The 19293-nt window shown below is 33.6% G+C and overlaps 1 protein-coding gene across 5 annotated transcripts in view; it reads right to left on the bottom strand.

Moving 5' to 3' along the window:
- Positions 1-6460: 6460 nt before the first annotated feature.
- Positions 6461-19293, bottom strand: part of LOC129938954 (RNA-binding protein Musashi homolog Rbp6) — a 77405-nt gene continuing 64572 nt past the window's right edge. For all 5 annotated transcript variants that reach the window (XM_056046797.1, XM_056046798.1, XM_056046796.1 and 2 more), the window contains 2 exons: positions 14696-15366; positions 6461-9744 (listed from right to left, as the gene is read on the bottom strand). In XM_056046797.1, coding sequence (XP_055902772.1) covers positions 9393-9744; positions 14696-15366 — 1023 coding nt within the window. In that variant the 3' untranslated portion in view covers positions 6461-9392. The remainder of the gene's footprint in view (positions 9745-14695; positions 15367-19293) is intronic.

Here is a 19293-nt window from a genome sequence, read left to right as displayed (position 1 = left end):
AACATAGATTCTTCTCAGGTAATTTTCGACTACTTTTTGACACATATTGAGCGGTATCTCAGCCACAACTTGGCGAATTGGTTGGTTTTTAAGTGCTCAAGAGTTAAATGTTTAACCGCGTAAACACGGTCTTTCGCGTAGCCTCACAAAAATAAGTTCAGCGGTGTAAAATGGCATGACCTTGTTGGCCCGTTGATATCGCCACGACAAGAAATTACAGGGCCAGGAAATGTCTCTTGCAATAAAGCCATATTCGCTGGAGTATTGTGGCACCATCTGTTTGAAACCACATTTTCTCCAAGTCATATTCTTCAATAGCAGGCAAAAAAGTCGGCTCCGAATTAACATTCACCAATCGCACTTCCGGACCACAGAGCGCACCAAACTGTGACGTTTGGTGGATGTAATGGGCTCTCTTTCATTACTTAAGGATTCTCAGAACCCTAAATACTACAATTTGGTTTATTAACATACCCACCTAGTGAGAAATGTGCTTAGCCGCTGAAGAAAAGTTTGTTCAAATTTTCGCAGTTCTTGTAAATGGTTGTGGTACGAGCGAAACGATGATGCACAGGCCTTACAATATCTGTAACCAATCAAATCTCTTCAAATTTCTTCACAATTTTTCCAAAAAGGCAAACAGAGATTGAAATCAGAACTTTAAGCAAAAGCAATAGCAAAGAACCAGAAAAACTTCTTCCATTTTTCTTTATATAGACCAAAGATTTTGGAACAAACAAAACCAAAAATTCATGGGAGGGGTAAAAGAATAAATTATCATAGAAACAACATTTTTCACAGAGAGGTTTCATTTCTGTGAGAAAAATCTTTGTTAGAAGCTTTTAAAATAAAGCTCTTTCAGTTTCATAGGACAATCTTCTTCATTGGCTTGACATCTGTATATGATTATTTGTGATTCTAAATAAATGTAAAACATTCAAGTTCAAAGTCAACATCGAAAATTTTCGACTTTATGATGAACTTTTATACTTATAAATGTATATACATATAACGAGATAACTTTTTTAACCACCCCTTTCAGTCGCTTCTAGAAGCCTCCCCACCATGGAGATGGAGCTCGTTCAACAATGAAATTCCACATTATTTGAAAGTCAACCAAAAATCCGAGAAAACGCTCACTTGATCTTACATTTTTTAGCTGTCCAAACCCAGAGGACGTTTCCTTGAGGTAAGGTGCTTGGGTGAGCGATGGTTGTATTATGTTCAATACCTTGGAGACATGGTATTATCTAAAAATGGAAATAGAGAAAATAGTGTAGAATTAGGAGGCAGGCTTGAAACTTGACAAATCAGGTAAATTTCAACTTTAGCGCTATCTTAGCAGAAATATAATCAAAATCGCGTTTTCAAAATCTCTCAATACCTCGGAAAACGCAAGCAGTTACACGAAGAAGATGAGTCAATATACTAAATTCCTTAGGTTAATAAGCATAATGCAATTGTACATCATCTTCGTTTGCCTGTTATAGAGTACAAAAAGAACAATATAAGCAGCATTAGTGATCCGTAGAATGGCTTGCAAATTCGCAAGAATCCAAGTTGCTATCAAGGCTGTAGTTAGTTCCAATTTTGCAATAGTAAGTTCATTTTGGTCATTGTTTTTAAAGGCACGACTCTGTTCTTTGTGCAAATAAAGTTTACCGTTATTTCACCACTATAAGGAACAGTTCTCACTTATTCTTCAGCCGAATGCATACTGACTTACGTCAGCAAAAACGTGTATCTAAGTTTACCCCTCTTCACTTGTTGACAACTGACTTGGAATGTCGATTTTACTCAGTTAGTTGATTTCATTACGACACGTTGACCAAATGAATACGACAAAAGGGTAAAATACTTTAGCCATTATTAGCAATACACTGCGTGTTTATCAATTAGTTTAAGTCTACTTGAAGTTCGTCTGTTCCTGGCGTAGCTGAAAATTAGTCTACTACATACTACTGATTGCATACGTATGTTAATTATAAAGTGGGGTGGAAATCATATACCATGGAAGCGATGCTTTAAACCTATCACCTTTTCTATAAACATGAAATCACTTACCACCATTTTATCTTCAGAACCGATTCCCAATATGTCACACTTCCAAAATTTCTGAAGGCACAAATCGGACGCTTTTTGTTCGATGGGCCTTGAATCGTCCCAAGATTTTATTGGTTGCTGTTGCGAATTGCCAATATGTATCGGCACTGATCATTATCGATTAACCGCTTACTGCAGGTTCACTGTGTAATAAACTTTGTCCTTTTTGGACTCAAATTGTCCATCTCTCTCCGAGAACAGGTACATTTAAACGAAGTTCTAGAGTTGACTTAAAGAACTAACTTCCTCCGTCCACGACAATACGAACAAACATAGAAAAAGTAGAGCATCCATGTTTTGCAAATACTTAATACCTTTTATTACTCTCGATCAGATGTGTAAATAAATTTACTGCAGAATAGTTGTTAACATTCACAGGTTTGAGAGTACGATGGGTAACATATACTGGTACCTTACATCGATAGCAGGTTTTGCAGGTGATTGCTTTAACTCGAAAGCACCTTCCGTCAGGTTTTTCTTTTCAAAAATAATTATTTTGTGCAGTTTTGAGAGTAGGTCTTCATGAATTTGTATTTGTCACAGTTTAGCGAGATTAATTTAGTTTCTCTTCGTTTGTCTTTTCTACGGACTCGTCCTCTCTTTTCAGGAACTTAAAGAAGCAACTTACTTGTGTGTCACAAATTGTCATCGATGCATTATTGCAGCACCATCATCATTCTCTTCGTTAGCTCTAAGCATTGGCACTTCAGATAGGCAAAGCCTAGACAGGCGATCCACAGATTCCACAGATCATCTAGATTATGTGTTTCTCTATTTTTTAGACTCATCAGATCGTAGGTGTTCGGTCGCACACGGTTTCGGCACCAGATTTAAAAAACGTTTACCCAAGTCGATCCGTCCATGATCCGTTCTATATTAATTTCAAGTTTTAATTCAAATTAATAAAAGGTTTACAAATATTGGAAAGTAGGCAGAGAGAAGCTGATGACTTAAAAGATTAACTGATTTATGGTGTGAAAAATGAAAAGTTTATATAAAATTGTATGTATAATATATATATATACATATATAATAATGAGAAAAGGCTCACCGTATAGTAATTGTTTTTGGATTTTAGATATATTATACATGGATCTACTTTCAAAATTACCAATACAACAATGTAAACAAATGGGTGTTGCAGTGTGATACGTAAGTGTTTCGGTCTTTATATAGAGTCTTTGGTTTCGTGTATACTCTGTAACTCGAGAAATGCGTTTGTTTAGAGTAATAATAATATTAAAAAACGTTTTTTAAACTTCAAATGATTAGCCATAACAAAATTGAAGTTGCTCTAAACTTTCTTGAGAAATTCAATACAAATTGATGACGTAAATATTTTAAAATCATTTCCCGAATCAAATACTTGATTTTTTCTAAAACAAAAGAATAAAAAGCAAAGAGAGTAACCAAGCGACAAAAAAACAAGTCTGCCCTTAAACAAATTCTTTGCTTTGACACAGTGCAACTTAGCTTTGTCGCAAAGACGATAGCAAAAAAGAAAACAAAAATAGTTTTCTTCGCGGTAGAAAATACTAACGAATTGCCGCCTGAACCTTTAAAAAGTCAGAACAAAACGTACGAAAAAAAACTTTCAAAACCACTATAGCTTCTTAAGCTGAATTACTGTACTCGATCTTACTATACAGGGCCCTACTATGTAATTCGATTCTACTATTTCTATTCTATTATTCGAAAGTTATTTCCGATTCTGCTTTGAAATGGGTCTATCTAAAAAGTAGAATCGAATGCCGGTAATGCCAAACTTTTAGCCAACAAATTTTCGAGTTTCGAGCGAGTCTCGCATTATGTTTGACATATGCCAAGATAAAAAACAAAGAATAGTTGATTTGGCAACCCATATTTTCGGAAAATAATTAAATAAAGAATTATAAATAAAAATGGACAGTGTGGCAATTTGGTTGGATTTGGAAGAAAAAGTTTATCAAATTGAAAGAAGACGGATTAAGGATATATCCGACACAATGGAGCTTAGCAACGAAATGTTTACCTTATTGAGAATTTATGGAGGCGTTTTTAATTTAATAAAATTACCGAATTTCAGCTTCGTTAAAAAACTACAGCCTTTCAAAAAAAGCCTTTACGTATTTATAAAACAATATAACAACAGACATAAGGGGCCCTACTATGTAACTCGATTATACTTTTGATTCTATTCGAAACGTATTTCCGATTCTACTTTCAAATCGTACTTTGTATGAAAGTAGAATCGAATGCCGGTTATACCAACCTGTTATATTTATATATAACATATATATATATATGTTATGTCTCCACTTTCGAACGAGTATAGAGTTGGTTTAATTTGCAAGGAAATGAAGTACGGTATGAGCAAATTACATAAACGCAGAAGAATAAGAGATAATACCAAAATAATAGAGCTGAGTGAGAAATGGTTTGTACATATGTATATGTACATATATACGGTAGAATATTTTAACGCATTCTTAATGAAAAATATATACTTTTGTTTTAGTTTTGTTAAGAGCTTTTGTCTTTCCAAAGACGGATTTATGTTCTTACTCAACACCATATCATCCGACATGACTATTCGCAAAAGACAAAAGCTGTTCCTATTATCATTAAGTTATCAGCAGCATTGAAATTTTTGGCAACATGAGGTTACCAAAACCAAATCGGTGGTGACAAGAACGCTGGAACAGCAAACCATGTCAAAAATACATGCCGAAGTTTTGACTTCAATAAAAAGAAATCATCTGCCCGCTGATTATGAATATTGAAATTTTGAATTAGCAATAAAAACGAAGGTCCAAACGCTATTTTTAGCAAAAATTACGAATTCCCGGTGTAATTGGGTGGTAGATGGAACTCATATTCAACATTTTACTTACACTTTGCAAAAAAAAACTTCGCTCGCAAACACATTTGATGTAGAGTGATTAATTTCGATTTTGCCTTGATTTGAATTCTACTTTCGAGTCACGTAGTTCCTCGTTTATTTGAAAGTTCATAAGAATATAGTTGGCACTACTAGAACTATTCGATTCTCGTTCGTTCGAAAGTAGTCAAATAGATACATAGTACCAATATTTCGAATTCGAGCAATTTCATTGTAGAATCGAGTTACATAGTACGGTCAAAGTATTCGGAGATAGATCCAATTTTGCACTAAGAAAACAAAAAGAATTGTTGGCACTACTAGAGCTGTTCGATTTTCGATTTTAGAACTTGCTTATAGAATTACGAAATGATTTTGCGAATTCGACCATTTTTACTATAGAATCGAATTAGGTAGGGCCCCAGAAATAATACTCTTCTTTTTCTTTCGAAGCATTGTCATCGTATTTTTAAAGCTTTGAGTACAGACACAAACGGCTGATGGCTCCGTTTCTCTAGTCAGAGATCGTTGACAAATTACGGGTTTCCTTGCCATCAGCCTATCGATCCTCAGCATCCCCTTTCACGTCTTAAGCATCGTCGCTTATCGATCCTCAGCATCCCCTTTCACGTCGTATGCATCGTCACGTCCTCAAGCTCCAACATCTAGCCTCTACCGTTCGTTGACAGTATGCACAATTCTATGCACAAAAATATCGCATTGTGGGGGATCCAAGGAAAGTTCATGAAATTTAAATGTTGAAACGACAATAGTTAACGTTTGTTAACAATAGTTAGAAAAAGAACAGACTTCTGGAGGTTTATGATATGGAACTTTCGCTACTCATAATTATTCGAAATGCATATATACCCCACAAAAATAAATTGTTCTAAATACTGAGAACTCGGACAGGCAAATGTCCTTTATTTGGAAAAGTTCATAAATTTGCACGTGCCGTTCGACTTTACATCTATATGATCTAAATCAATTTGTTGATTTATTTCTTATAAATAAATCAAAATATGTATTAATATCAACCCAAACAAACACAACACAATAAATGTACATTGTATGTACAGACTCTATTTTAATTTTTGTATTTAATTATTTAGTAACTATAGTACTAATAAATAAAAATGTAGGCAAATTATTTACCTCTGAATATTTAAATGTAAATAAAATGAAACCAACATGTTTTTAACTTACGCATTCAAAGATTGTAACTAATTTGATTAATAAACATACAAAAGAAAGAACCAACAGCCACATTTGTATCAATTTAGTAATTACTTACCTTACCTACGAACAATAACAACCAATTACGAAGCAATATAAATACACAAAAATATTGAAACATATATAAAAACATTTAAACAATTGTGTTGCATCAAAAAACATATTGAAAAGTTTATTTACACATGCATTTTTAATTCAATTTTGTTTGCTAAATTAAAATCGGAAAACTAAAAACTAAATGTATTAGTATATAAAGAAATGTTTATGTCATTAATAAATACATTTTTCAGCAAAATTGTTTCTTTATTTCGTAATTACAGTTTAGAAGTAATTTGTTATTGAAAAAGATACAAAATATTAATTCAAATGCTACAAAATATAATCAAATTAATTCTTGAACAGAAAAAAATAAAACGTTTCAGTTAATTTTGGGTCCCAACAATATCAACAAGATGTTTATTGTCTAATAATACTTTTAGATCAATTTCATTTAACTTTAAAATTTATATACGGTTTTTTTTTTCTTTGAGTAAGTTATTAAATTAATTAACGGCTCGAAATATTTAGTAAAATTAGGTTCAAAATAACATTACATACATCTTAAGATTAGCTTTAAAACACTTTCCACTTTTGAGAGTGCAATAACTTCTTTTTCTTATATTTTGACATGTTAAAAGTTTTGTATTGTGATTTTAAAAATATTGACAAACGTTAATAACTTGCTATTCTAAACATTCAGTACAAAAATCACTTTTTTTTTAATATTTGTCTGGGTATTTAAGTAGGTATATACTTTAGAACCGTAATTTTTCATTGTAAAACAAAATATAAGATCTAAAAATATAATTTATCTACTTCAAAACTTATGTTAAATTAATGATAATTTATAGAAATTAAATTTAAATTAAGTGCTTTAGATAAACTTTCACATAAAATGATTTTCAATTAAGTATAAAAGATGAAATAAAAAACAAAAGATGATATAAAACCTAAGATGTTTTTTTTATTCAATTAGCGGCTGTCTTAGCTATGCTTTTCAAATTAATGTCACTGTTCGTCTAAACAAATCCGAAACAAATGAATTGCGTGACAAGATGCAGTAGAATTGTCGAGAAAAGGAGCCCAACTGCAGAAATGCACTATTTAAATAAACAAAATTCAACCAACTGACAACCCTCTACGTAAAGTTAATATTTTGAATTAACATGTCAGAAAATGTTATAAAGCGATTAAATATCTTAGTTTTGCCAATGCCATACTTAACAGCGGAAATATTCGCAATAGTAAAATATGTATACCTTTTGCCAATACCTTTGGTAAAAAAAGTTGTTAAATTTGGTTAAAGTTCTACTTATACAAACATAAGGATTTCTAACAAGTTTATATTATGGGTTTTCTGGACAATATCAACAAAAGAAAAGACGAACTTGTGACATCTCCACACTATCATATATCATAGTGTTTAACCTAAAATTCCGATTTGACATGTACTAATATAAAATCTTTTATAAGATTGGTTCTAATCTTTCACAAGAACATTTGTGATCACGGGTCCATTTCGTAGTTTGGCTGTGCCGGGAGTTATATATGTAACTACACAAAATGTGCAAGTAGTTACCCGCTTCAAATTTTTAATGAAATGAGAAATTATAAAAACTTTTTTACAGAAACGTGTTTTAGTTAAGAAAACTTTTATGAAATATTATCTCATTAATTTTTTCCAGACATACCATTTCGGTTCATACATTTTCTTTTAATGTATTTTCTAAGTACAACAGCCGCTCAAAAATGATGAAAAAAATATTAAGTTCCTACTAAATATCATTGTAATTCATTATTTAAGTTCTGTTGAGTTCAAACAAAACATTATTTATTAAAGATAAATGCATGGAATGATGCAACAAAAATATTAAATTACTTATATAATTTAAAGAAGCAATTTTTACTTATTACAATTTGTCATGATTTAAAGCAGTTCTAAAAAACATTTTGCGTTGCATCTAAAATTTTTGTCCATGAAAAAAAAATATTCTTTTTGTTTCAATACAAATTTTAAGGAATGCGTTCTATAACGGCAAAATTTTAAATACATTTTATTCCTAGCAATTATGTACAATATTAATATTATTATATAATATAAACAAGCAAAAAATATTGACTATAAGATTAAATTTAAACCCACATTTAACAAACTAATCAATGGAGGCAAACGAATTATTTCAGCCAAAATGCTTTTTTTTAGTTTTGGTTAGAATAGATTTTAAAGTACAAATGAAATAAGTTATTAAAAAATATACTACAAAATATTCAAGAAATACTGTTATGGAAATGTATAAAATAAAAAATGTATAGAATAAGACGTGAAGGAAGTAAAATGTTTAGTATTATTTATGTTTGTATTGTCCTTAATTCATTTCATAATATAAATTTTTCTTAAACTCGGTTTTTATTAGAAATAAAATAAGTTACAAAAAAATAATAAAAACCAAACTAATTTTTTGCATGCTGCCGAATCAATTTATGCTTACTATTTCTTAAGTTTGTTTAGTTATAGAAATATTTGTATAAACACTTAACAACTTTCAAAAACACGACACCAAAATATATAAACTAAAATTCTTATTCTAGTATATATTGTGTTATAATCTATGGTTTAGCCTGAAATCAATTGTTTATCAGTCAGTCTGAAAGATATAGTTTCTACAGTAAATATTGAATGTTGTTTATGACTTTTAATTAAGTACTTTTAAAAGTGATAATTATTATTTATATTTTAAGGAAAATGCAAACAATTTCGTATTCACTTTTATCAACATATTCGAAATTAAATTTTAATTCTTTCGTAGTGAATCGGTGGTTTTGATATTTTGTTTTGCTTGCTGTTAATTATTTTCTAACAATCAAAACACTAATTTAGTTGAAACTTCTTTTTTTTGTTACTCAATTAAAGAAATGTGTGGATGTGCATTTATATGATGATTATTTTTAAAATACAATTCTTTTAAGTCTCACAGAACCACCCACCTCTCTAGTCATTTTTAATTATTTTTGTTTATATAAAATTCTTTTAAGTCTCATAGAATATCCTGCTCTGTGTCATTTTTAATTTCAATTCAGGCAAGTAAAACAAAACATTAAAAATGTAAATTATAAGCATACAACAAACTAAATTTAAACAACATGTTCCCTATTCCTAAACATACATTCCCATACCATACACTGATCCCCAATCAACGCCCTGAAAGCTTGACATATCAACATTGGCTAAAGCATAGGCTTGATATGGATTTCCAGAAGCTGCTGCGGCTGCTGCTGCATGAGCATTTATGGGATTTGATGCTACAAGAGCTGCCTGTTGCACAGCAGCAACATGCGCTGCTGAGTTTGCTGCGTGTGCGGCAGTACTGGCAGCTACTGCCGCATGACTCGATGTTTGATTAGCAGTCGAATGTTGACTGGATGAATTCTGTTGTTGATGGTGATGATGTTGTTGGGCAGCTGCAACTGCTACAGCAGCACCAGCAGGAATGGGATATGGAGCGTATCTAAAATGTAAAAGGACATTTGCCGTGATTATTGTTTTGTTACCTTGCAATGTACTATATATTCTATTATATACTCGTATAAACATTAATTGCTGTGACAAAGTCTCACTTAAACTCAGAAAAGGCTAGACCGATTTTGATAATTTATTTTGTTTTAAATCAAGTTTAAAAAATGGAAAAGTAGACATTAATTATGACAGAAGACAGTCCTCAAATGATCATAAATAAAATGTTATTGTGTTAGGGATGACACTGCCCAATCGTCTTATGCATGATACACTAAATAACGAGAACGCCAATACCCATGAGATACCTAGGCACTACCTGAAGTAGTTCCAAGAGCTTTTCAAATTTTAATGAACACCAGAAGATTGTTTACGTGTTTACGACTCTTTGAAAGTAACTGTGAAAAATGGAACTGATGGAATTTATTTCTAGGATGCTCTCGGAGGAACTGAAAAAACTTTGTTGATATCACTACTTTTGGCTAGGATCCGATCACAAAATGAGATAGCCTAAGCCACTATACTTACATATTACTATTTTTCAATTGTTTTAAACATATATCGTCCACACTCACCATTTACAATTGAGTAACTCCCTTCTGTAAAAGAAAGCTCTTGTTATAGTATAATCGTTCAATTTCATTAGTTCATTAGTTTTTTTATGTAGTCAATGACTAGTTTCCACCTTTTTTCTTGTTTGCCTGGAAGTGGACGGTACTATATCATCTTCAATTAATTTACCTGAATGCCTACTTATGTCTTCTTTGTATATTGCGGTATCTTATAGTTTTTAACATACACTGGTTCATCATCTTTCATCCTAACTTTTTGTTAATAAAACATATTAGTTGTTAAAACGTATTAGTCTGTTACGAATGAGAAAATGTACAAGTAGTTGGAATACAAGTTCTTCAAGCTTAATTGAATTTCTCTTATCTGTTTTTTGAATCGATTGGATAATATTATAGTCGTTAAGACTTTCTGTTTTTACTTTAACATTCTGTACTGTTATATTTTTATGCGAAGTGTTGGTAATTTTTACAAATGGTTGATTTTTTGAAGTACATTATGTAATACACAATTGTATGTTATATAAGCGCCGATCATAACCTCCTGATAAAGAATACAAATTTCTTCCTCTGATGATTCTATATGAAAAAGTCAAACGAGTTCAGATTTAGCAAGAATAGAAATTGTGTTTACTTTGAAAGAATTTGCCTGGTAATCGTTCGATTTTATAATAAGCTAACCTTGTTTTGTTTGATGACCTAAAACACAATTATAATTCTTAAAAAAATGCAGACCTAAAACACCTGAATATGGTATAGGGAAGTTGTCTTTTAACACATGAAAAACATGTTGAACCAGACGGTCTTCCAATATAAAATCCGCACGGTACTATGAAATGACATTTTGATTTATTTGTGTATAATACCATACTTAAAACTAGACCGGCTAAAGTTCAAACTAAATATCGACTACCTAGTCTGAAGTGCTAATTGAATTTTTTCTTACTCGGTCCCATTCGAACACAATCCTACTTAACGAAAGAAGGTTCGCTCCCTCTTGCGCCAAGACATCTGACTACAAAGGATCCCCCGGTCCACTTTTTTTCCTTTGTCGTGAGGATTTTTTTTTAAATTTTCCCAAATGTCAAAAACAATGTTTAAATGGTAAACATGTGCATTCAAGAGAACACAAGCGTCTACAGGTTATTCTCAAAACCCACCTCTGTCTATCAACTCCTACTCTCATCTCCCCGCGGTGAACATCGGGTGCCTAGTACCTCAACTGGAAATTGGGTTCTAGCCCCAGTGGAAAGTTGTTGGGGGCAGCAAACAAGAGGGGGGGGGGGAGAGGTGTTTCCACTAAGGCACTTCTCCTTATCCAGACGGCACCGGATGAATTCTGAAGATGGAATCAACGGTGGCGTCTACAGTTCCAGTAAGGTTGAACTACTTAGTGAACACCTTATAGGGCTTCTTCGACATATTCGGAGCCCAGACCTGTAAGGAGTGGTTTATCCGGCTCCCCTTCCATGGAGTTATATTAAGCACCTGGCCCTCCAGTTTGGGGGTTGTGCCGTCGGGGTGACTTCCTAGCCAAGTAAAACCCTTAAGTTGCGAAGCACCAATAAACCCCGTATAGGGACGGATTCACTGTTGACAACCCAAGCAAACGAAATAAGGACAACGAACTTCGGATCTGCACGTGGAATGTTAGGTCCCTTAACAGACCACGTGCAGCCGAACAACTAGCGGAAGCGGCTGCAAGGCAGATATTACCGCCATCCAAGAAGTGCGATGGGATGGACCGGGTAAACGCAAACTAAAAGACTGCGATATATACTACGGCGACTGCTACCGAGAACAAAGGCAGCGTCTATTTGGGTGTGGATTTGTTGTTGGAACTAGACTCAGGCAAAAAGTCTTGAGTTTCAACAGTGTGAGCGAGCGCATCACGACAATTCGCATGAAGGCTAAATTCGCCAACATAAGCCTAATATGAGCGCATGCTCCAACAGAAGAGGAAGATAAAGACACCAAAGACATATTTTTCGAGCTCTTGGACAAGACATATGAGCAGTGCCTGGCTAAAATTATCTTAGGAGATTTTAATGACAAGCTAGGAAGAGAAGACACCTTTGGTGGCATAATCGGGAGATACATCCTTAACGACACCACCTCCGACAACGGATTTAGGCTGATCGATTTCGCTGCGGGGCGAGACGTTCTGGTTCTAGTACGCAGTTCACACATCCAATATCCACAAGGGGACATCGAAATCTCCTGATCAATCAACCGTCAACCAGATTGACCACATTGCGATCGACGCACGACACTTCTCTAGTATACAGGATATAGGAACATTCCGAGGGGCAAACATTGATTTGGACCACTGCCTCGTTGTAGCCACAATACAAGGAAGTACTGTGAGAAGATTCTACGTTAAACGGCTACAATCGCAAGAGACTGGTTTTTCTAGTATTAATAGGTAGTTTTAGTTAGTTTTAAGTATTATTTGAAGTAACTACCTAATTATAACTATATATAGGCACATATCTCTTCGTGTGCAAATGCAGAATTGTTTATGTAAATACAAACGGAAAACGTTTGTCCAATGGTTTCTCTACAACGCCTCTCTCTTCGAGGAGAGAACATTAAAGTTGCAAAAAACATTCAACGCTGTGAATGGTTTCGACTGGAAAACACTTTGTTCATTTTTAAAAGATACTTAAAATATAGGATGTTATTAATAAATGAGTTCATGTTACTATTTGCTACTATTTTATACAATATTAAATTAAATTAATTATTTGTACGTGCAAATTGCTAATTGATGTTGAATTCATTTTTTTTTATAAAACAATGATAAGAAAAGCAGAAATAAAATCAATTACTACTAACGCAAAACAATAAGTTCTGACAATGAAGCTAAGTACTTTACACAGCCATCGCTACCATCACACTTCAGACCATATATATACATTTTTTTTACTTTTCTATATGCATACAATATACAATGCTTTGGTAAGAGATCAAAGAAAATAAAACAACTTTTTTCTCATTTTGGATTGTGAATTAATTATCTCCCTTACATTACTATGTGCTTATGACAATGAAAATAATGTAATTCCCTCGATGCGACTTCATCTCTAAACTTCCCGACAGCATGACAAATACGACATCTGAAATTTTAAGATGTCTTAAGCAACGGTACCCAAAAACATAAATATTGCTACTTATAACTGCAAGACTTGCAGCAATTTTTTTACTGACAAGTACTTCAGTCTAACTGAAACGAAACAAAATCAGTACACTTTTTGAACAAAACATATGCACACATGGACACCGTGTCACCTTATCTTTCGCCCTGATGTCACCAATAAACATATCTTTGACAAAGATTAAATTTCGTTTGGCTTTAACCGAAGACCACACATCAGCTAATAGAGTTTTTTTCATAATTAACTGGCACTCAGGGGGTTATTAGGAAAATAGGGACGGATAAAGACGGTGCTCATTGGTCCTATATTAAGTATTGAATTAAGAAATGATAGGGCAAAAAAGAGCTGGGTAAGGAATTCCACATTCTCGATGTGCGGTTAAAAAAAGAATTTCTCAAGGTTAAACGTATGTGCATTTTCAGAAGTACGAGTATTACGGAAGAATTGTTTCAAAGGGGAATGCAACTGGCTAATTCGAAAGAACACAGAAAAAGGGCATGACACATTTCGGCGGTGTTCGAGTGACGTTTCGGTTATAGTTCTATTGCCTATCATTTTCAAAGCTCTTTATTGGATCCTATCCAAAATACTTAAACTTGTTTTAGGGGCACCTGTCCAAATATGCTAGTTATATTCAAGTTTTCGACGAATGAAGGCATTGTAAATTATAGCCAGATGAGAAGATGGCATTTATTAAATCTCTTGCTCAAACTGTGACGAAAAATATACTAGATTTAACGCATATCTTCGATCAATAAAAAAGAGAGAGGTAGAAAAAGCAATTGCAGCCCACATTTATGATCCAGATAATGAAGATCCACACACCATTACATCATTGGACAATAATTGCAAACTAATACAAAAAAAAGTGAACAAACCTCATAAACTGGTCTGAATCAATACATATCCACTTAAACACCGATTTAATGAATTTATAATCTATACAATTTTTTGTTCAATGTGATTAAAAAACAAGGACAATATTTACTAATTGAATGTAATCTTTGTACTACCTAGTCTCCCTGTACTAAGTCTCTTTTTGCTGTGAAATGCATTTATGTTTAATAAAAATTTAAAAGTGGTTTTACTTTTTTTTTGTCAATAACTTACATCTGATTACCCTGACCACAAATCTGGCTAATATTTACGATTAATTTGTGAATTAAAATATAGTCAGTACTTAGCTTTAGTAATTTATATTTGATGTTTATAAACTTACCTAATACTGTGAAGTGCCGCTTGAGGGTATGTTGCTACCAATTTTCCATAGCCCGGATTGGCAGCTGTGTTTTGTACCGTAAAATGATTATGCATTATAGCTGCTTGTGCAGCATGCGCCTGAGCAGCTTGTTGTGATTGTAGCAAAGCCAATGAGTTAACTGCAGTAACAGATGGAGGATTCCCAGGTCCTCCTACTAATTGCCCAGGTGCAGTTGGCAATCGGACACCTAATGTACTAAACATTAAACGTTTCTGCAACAATTGTTGGGCCGATGTGACTGCTTCTTTTGGTTGAGCCTTCTTACATTCGACTTTCTTATTTTTTATTGTATGAAAGTGAATTTCGCAGACACGGTCAACAACATCTTCATTTTCGAATGTGACAAATCCAAATCCTCGATGACGTTTAGTTTGTTGATCCATTAACATCACTGTTTCTTCAACAGTGCCAAATTGACCGAAATATCCTTTAACTTCTTCAGCTGAAGTTTCTTGTGAAACACCACCGACAAATATTTTCTTGGTTTTGTTGGCTTGCCTTGGCCGATTTTTCGGAGTTGCGTGCTTGGGATCAATTTTTTTGCCATCGAGTGTATGAATTGGCACCTTAAGAACTTTGTCCACGCTGTTTGGTTCTTGAAATGTTATAAAACCAAATCCACGACTTCTCTGCAAGTTTATAGTTGCAATAAAAAGAGAAAACACAGTTTGTTTAATAAATGCAATAAAAATACTATTTCATATTTTATGTAGTATCTAATTTGATTTTAAAATACAGTGAATAGTAAATCAAATATCTAGATAAGTGTATAGGTAATGAGTAAAAAAACAAAATTCATTACGTTTGTTTTTAGAAAGAAACTCAAAACTCCCGTTAGCTAAAAATTTAAAGTTGCTTAATAATATGATTGCGGCAATTAATCATCTAGGAAGATTCAAGAGATTCTAAAGCAGATTACATTTTTTGTCAGCTGTAATTTCGTAGTTTTTTTTTATTTTTGTAACAAAATGGTCCTACATTCAATACCAAATTAAATTAAAATACAATGCTTTGCATGTAAAACTATTTTAAACAATACTTACATTACAACAAAGAAGACATTTAACATGAACAACATTTAAATAACAAATCGTGTTTATGTAATAGGTATTTTGCAAAATTTAGACCAATGCGTTACGCTTAAATACGACAGTTGTGCTAATCAGTGAGATGTTGCCCTGCATTTCTAAGACGAAAGCATTGGTCGACGACTATTGACACTATATACAATTAACAATACTGACTTTTAAAAAAGTACCTTATCTTGACTGTGAGAACATTTTTGAAATCTGAGCTAAGTTGTAACAGAGTAGTATTCCCAGCAAACTTGTTTTGGTAAAAGGAACAAATCCCATTCTCTTGTCCACCATCGCACATTGCATCAAAGATATCATGATTTGTTTTGCTTTTGCTTCATAATGCATGTGAATTTTTATTTAACACAATATTGTTTAAAAAGAGTTTAAGAAAATTAATTACCCATTGTACTTTGAATCATACATATATTTTTTTTGCTTTGAATTTTCAAGATCTTTAAAATGCATTACGAAAAAAAATATCGCTTCGCCTTTATTTTGTTCAATAAATGTTTGCATGATACAATATTTGCAACATGTGTTAAGCATTCATGTTGAAATAGTAGACATGTGCATTCAAGAGGACACAAGCGTCCACAAGTTTTTTCTCAAAAGCCCATCTTTGTCTTCTCCTACTCGTAACTCCCCACGGTGAACATCGAGCGCCTAATACCTCAACTGGAGATTGGTTCTAACTCCAGTGGAAAATTTATGGAGGGGTAGGAGTGTTTCCACTAAGGCACCTCTCCTCTCCTTCTTGGCGGAATTCCCGTGGTGAAATCAAAGATAGTGTCTACCGTTTCAGTTAGGTTGAACCATTTAGTGAACACCTTATAGGGGTTCTACGACGTATTCGGAGCTGAGGCCTGAGAGTAAGAAGTGGTTTATCCGGCTTCCCGTCCTTGGATCTGACCCTCCAGGTTGAATGATGACTTCCTGACCACGTAAAAAAATAGTAGTAGCGAATCACCAACAAACATCGGATACGGAGAATTTAATGTGGAAAACCCAAGCCCTTGACAGCTATATAGCAGATATCACCACCATCCATTAAATGCGACGGGATGAAAAATGCGATATTTGCTATGGTGACTGCTAACGAGAAAACCAACAACCTTTATTTGGATTCGGCTTTGTCAAGGAAGCACTTCTAGATCTAAACTAAAACAAGGAGATGCTGGGAGAAAGTTCAACGTCGAACGGCTACAACCGCAAGATATTGCCAAACCCTTCTCCGACCGAGTCACTACTACCGAGTCAAAAAAGAGAGCATGAGAAGCGTGCTTTCGGAGATGTCGAGAGCTTCAAAAGCAAAACGAAGTTCCAAATTTTTTTAGGCAGGTGAAACGAAATTCACACGTGCATAAACCTTTAATCAACGGATGCAAAGACGAAGGTGGAAACATCTTAATAGAACGGTAGCCAATGCTGAGGATATGGAAAGACAACTTCTGCAGACTGTATAACGTAGACGACGAAACCCAATTTCACTGTCAGACAAGATGATCTATTCATTATAGACGACGGAAACCAACAACCCTACCTTCTCGACTTAGACGAAGTATAGATTGCCATATTATCTTATCTGAAGTCTAATAAAGCCGCTGGAGCATATTATTTGAATGCCGAGCTTTTCAAAGTTTCGAAGCACATGGAGGAGATAATTTGGTTAGGAGGATGCACCAACTTGTATGTAAAATATTTTCGGAAGAAAGCATGCTCGATGAATGGACCGTCAATACTCTTTGCCCGATACTGCAAAAACTCCACCAACTACAGAGGAATCAGTCTCTTCAACTTCGGCAGGCATGAAGATCAATTTAAGGGCATTTTTTACATTTAATTAAACGATATAACGCAATAGCTTGCACAGGCGATTTTAAACATTTTTTAATTATTAATAGTGTGAGGCATTGTGTTTTATTTGAAGATCTTGATAAATTATTTGAATGGTTAATACAAAATAGCTTAGTGTCATTCCTCTTTGAATGTGAAAAATAACGCAAACAAAATTAAATACTATCTTATTTATTTATAATAATTAAAAATAGCAGTTCATATTGGTTTTATTATAATTATTGTCAATAATTTCAGCCAGTTGTGTCACTTTAGTAAAATTCAACTAATTGCGGAATTTTCTGCAAAATTTACGCTTTATGCTAATAGATCTATTATACATTCATATTTGTTATCAAAGTGACAACCTTTGACACATCAGCCCAGTACAGATATGCATACAAATTTATGAAGTAAGTCGAAGAGCTGCGTTATTTCCTTGTTGTCTACTTATTTTGTTTTCTTTGAATGAACTGATTTCTTCAAGCAGAAACCTACTTCAAACCGCGTTTTTTTCTTTTATGAAATACACCTTAAGCAAATACGGAAGTTTGCGGAATGAGCAATGCACTATTGCACTTGTGCCCACTACGTACGATTTATCGGTCCCAAACAAACTCATTAAAAAATAAGACGCAAGAACATCCCCTCATTTTCGTCCATAGTGTGTTTTTATAAAGACGCAAATAAGTGCGAAAGAGAAAGTAGGTGAAATAGAAATACTGTAAAATTCTCAACCGGCAGAATTCTGGATTCAGGATTGTCTTGTACCCTGGTTACAAGATGAGATCGAGGAATCGAATCGAATTGAAATTTCGATCCATGTATATGGTGGCACTGAATCGAGGAATCGAATTCAAATAGAATCGAAATGACATTTGGGTTTTATTTGTGTGCGTTCTGCTACGTGAATAACTTTCAAATAAATTTTAAATTTTATAACAATGCTTGTGTTGAAGGCAACTACCAAGCTAGACTCTCTCAACCATTAATTCATTCAAATTAATTCGGTTATAAGGTCTTTTCTCCACTTGAAATTGTCTGGTGGCATATTTTTTGTTTACTCGGAAACACAAGAAACAATAAAAAAGCAATGACAAGAAACAAAGAAAGGCAAGAATAAGAAATGTCAAAAACAATCCAAGAAAATCCTGAACCCACAAGTGTGTTTAAAGACGTTTCTAAAATATTTTTGAAATATAAGCACTTCAAAAAGTCTGAACCCGCAGAGTTCAGGGTGAGAATTTCAAAAGGTGAGACGGGAATAATATGGACGCCTCGCAAAATAAGTTTTTCAATCCTTCAACTGCCTGGAATAATACCTTTCATATGAGAATTATGGACTCTTCTAACGACGGGATGGTCAGGATTTGAAGCATTTGGATATCTTTTTGCAAATTATATTGCTCTTGTGCTTGAATCCTCCTCCACTTCTAAATATCGTTCAATGCTCTCACGTCCCTTCTTTCCAAGATCATGAAAACGCTGATCAATTTTCCGCTTAAGAAATATCTTGAAGAACGAAAGCGTCTTAATGACCGGCAGTATGGCTTTCGTTGCAATGGATCTACAGGTGATTTTATGGTTTATTTCACTGAACAGTTGAAATTATTGTACATCGTAAGAGAATAGTAAATTTATTCC

This window comes from Eupeodes corollae, chromosome 1 (genome assembly GCF_945859685.1).
Source record: "Eupeodes corollae chromosome 1, idEupCoro1.1, whole genome shotgun sequence".
Lineage (NCBI taxonomy): Eukaryota > Metazoa > Arthropoda > Insecta > Diptera > Syrphidae > Eupeodes > Eupeodes corollae.
This window is presented reverse-complemented; position numbering and strand designations above follow the sequence as displayed.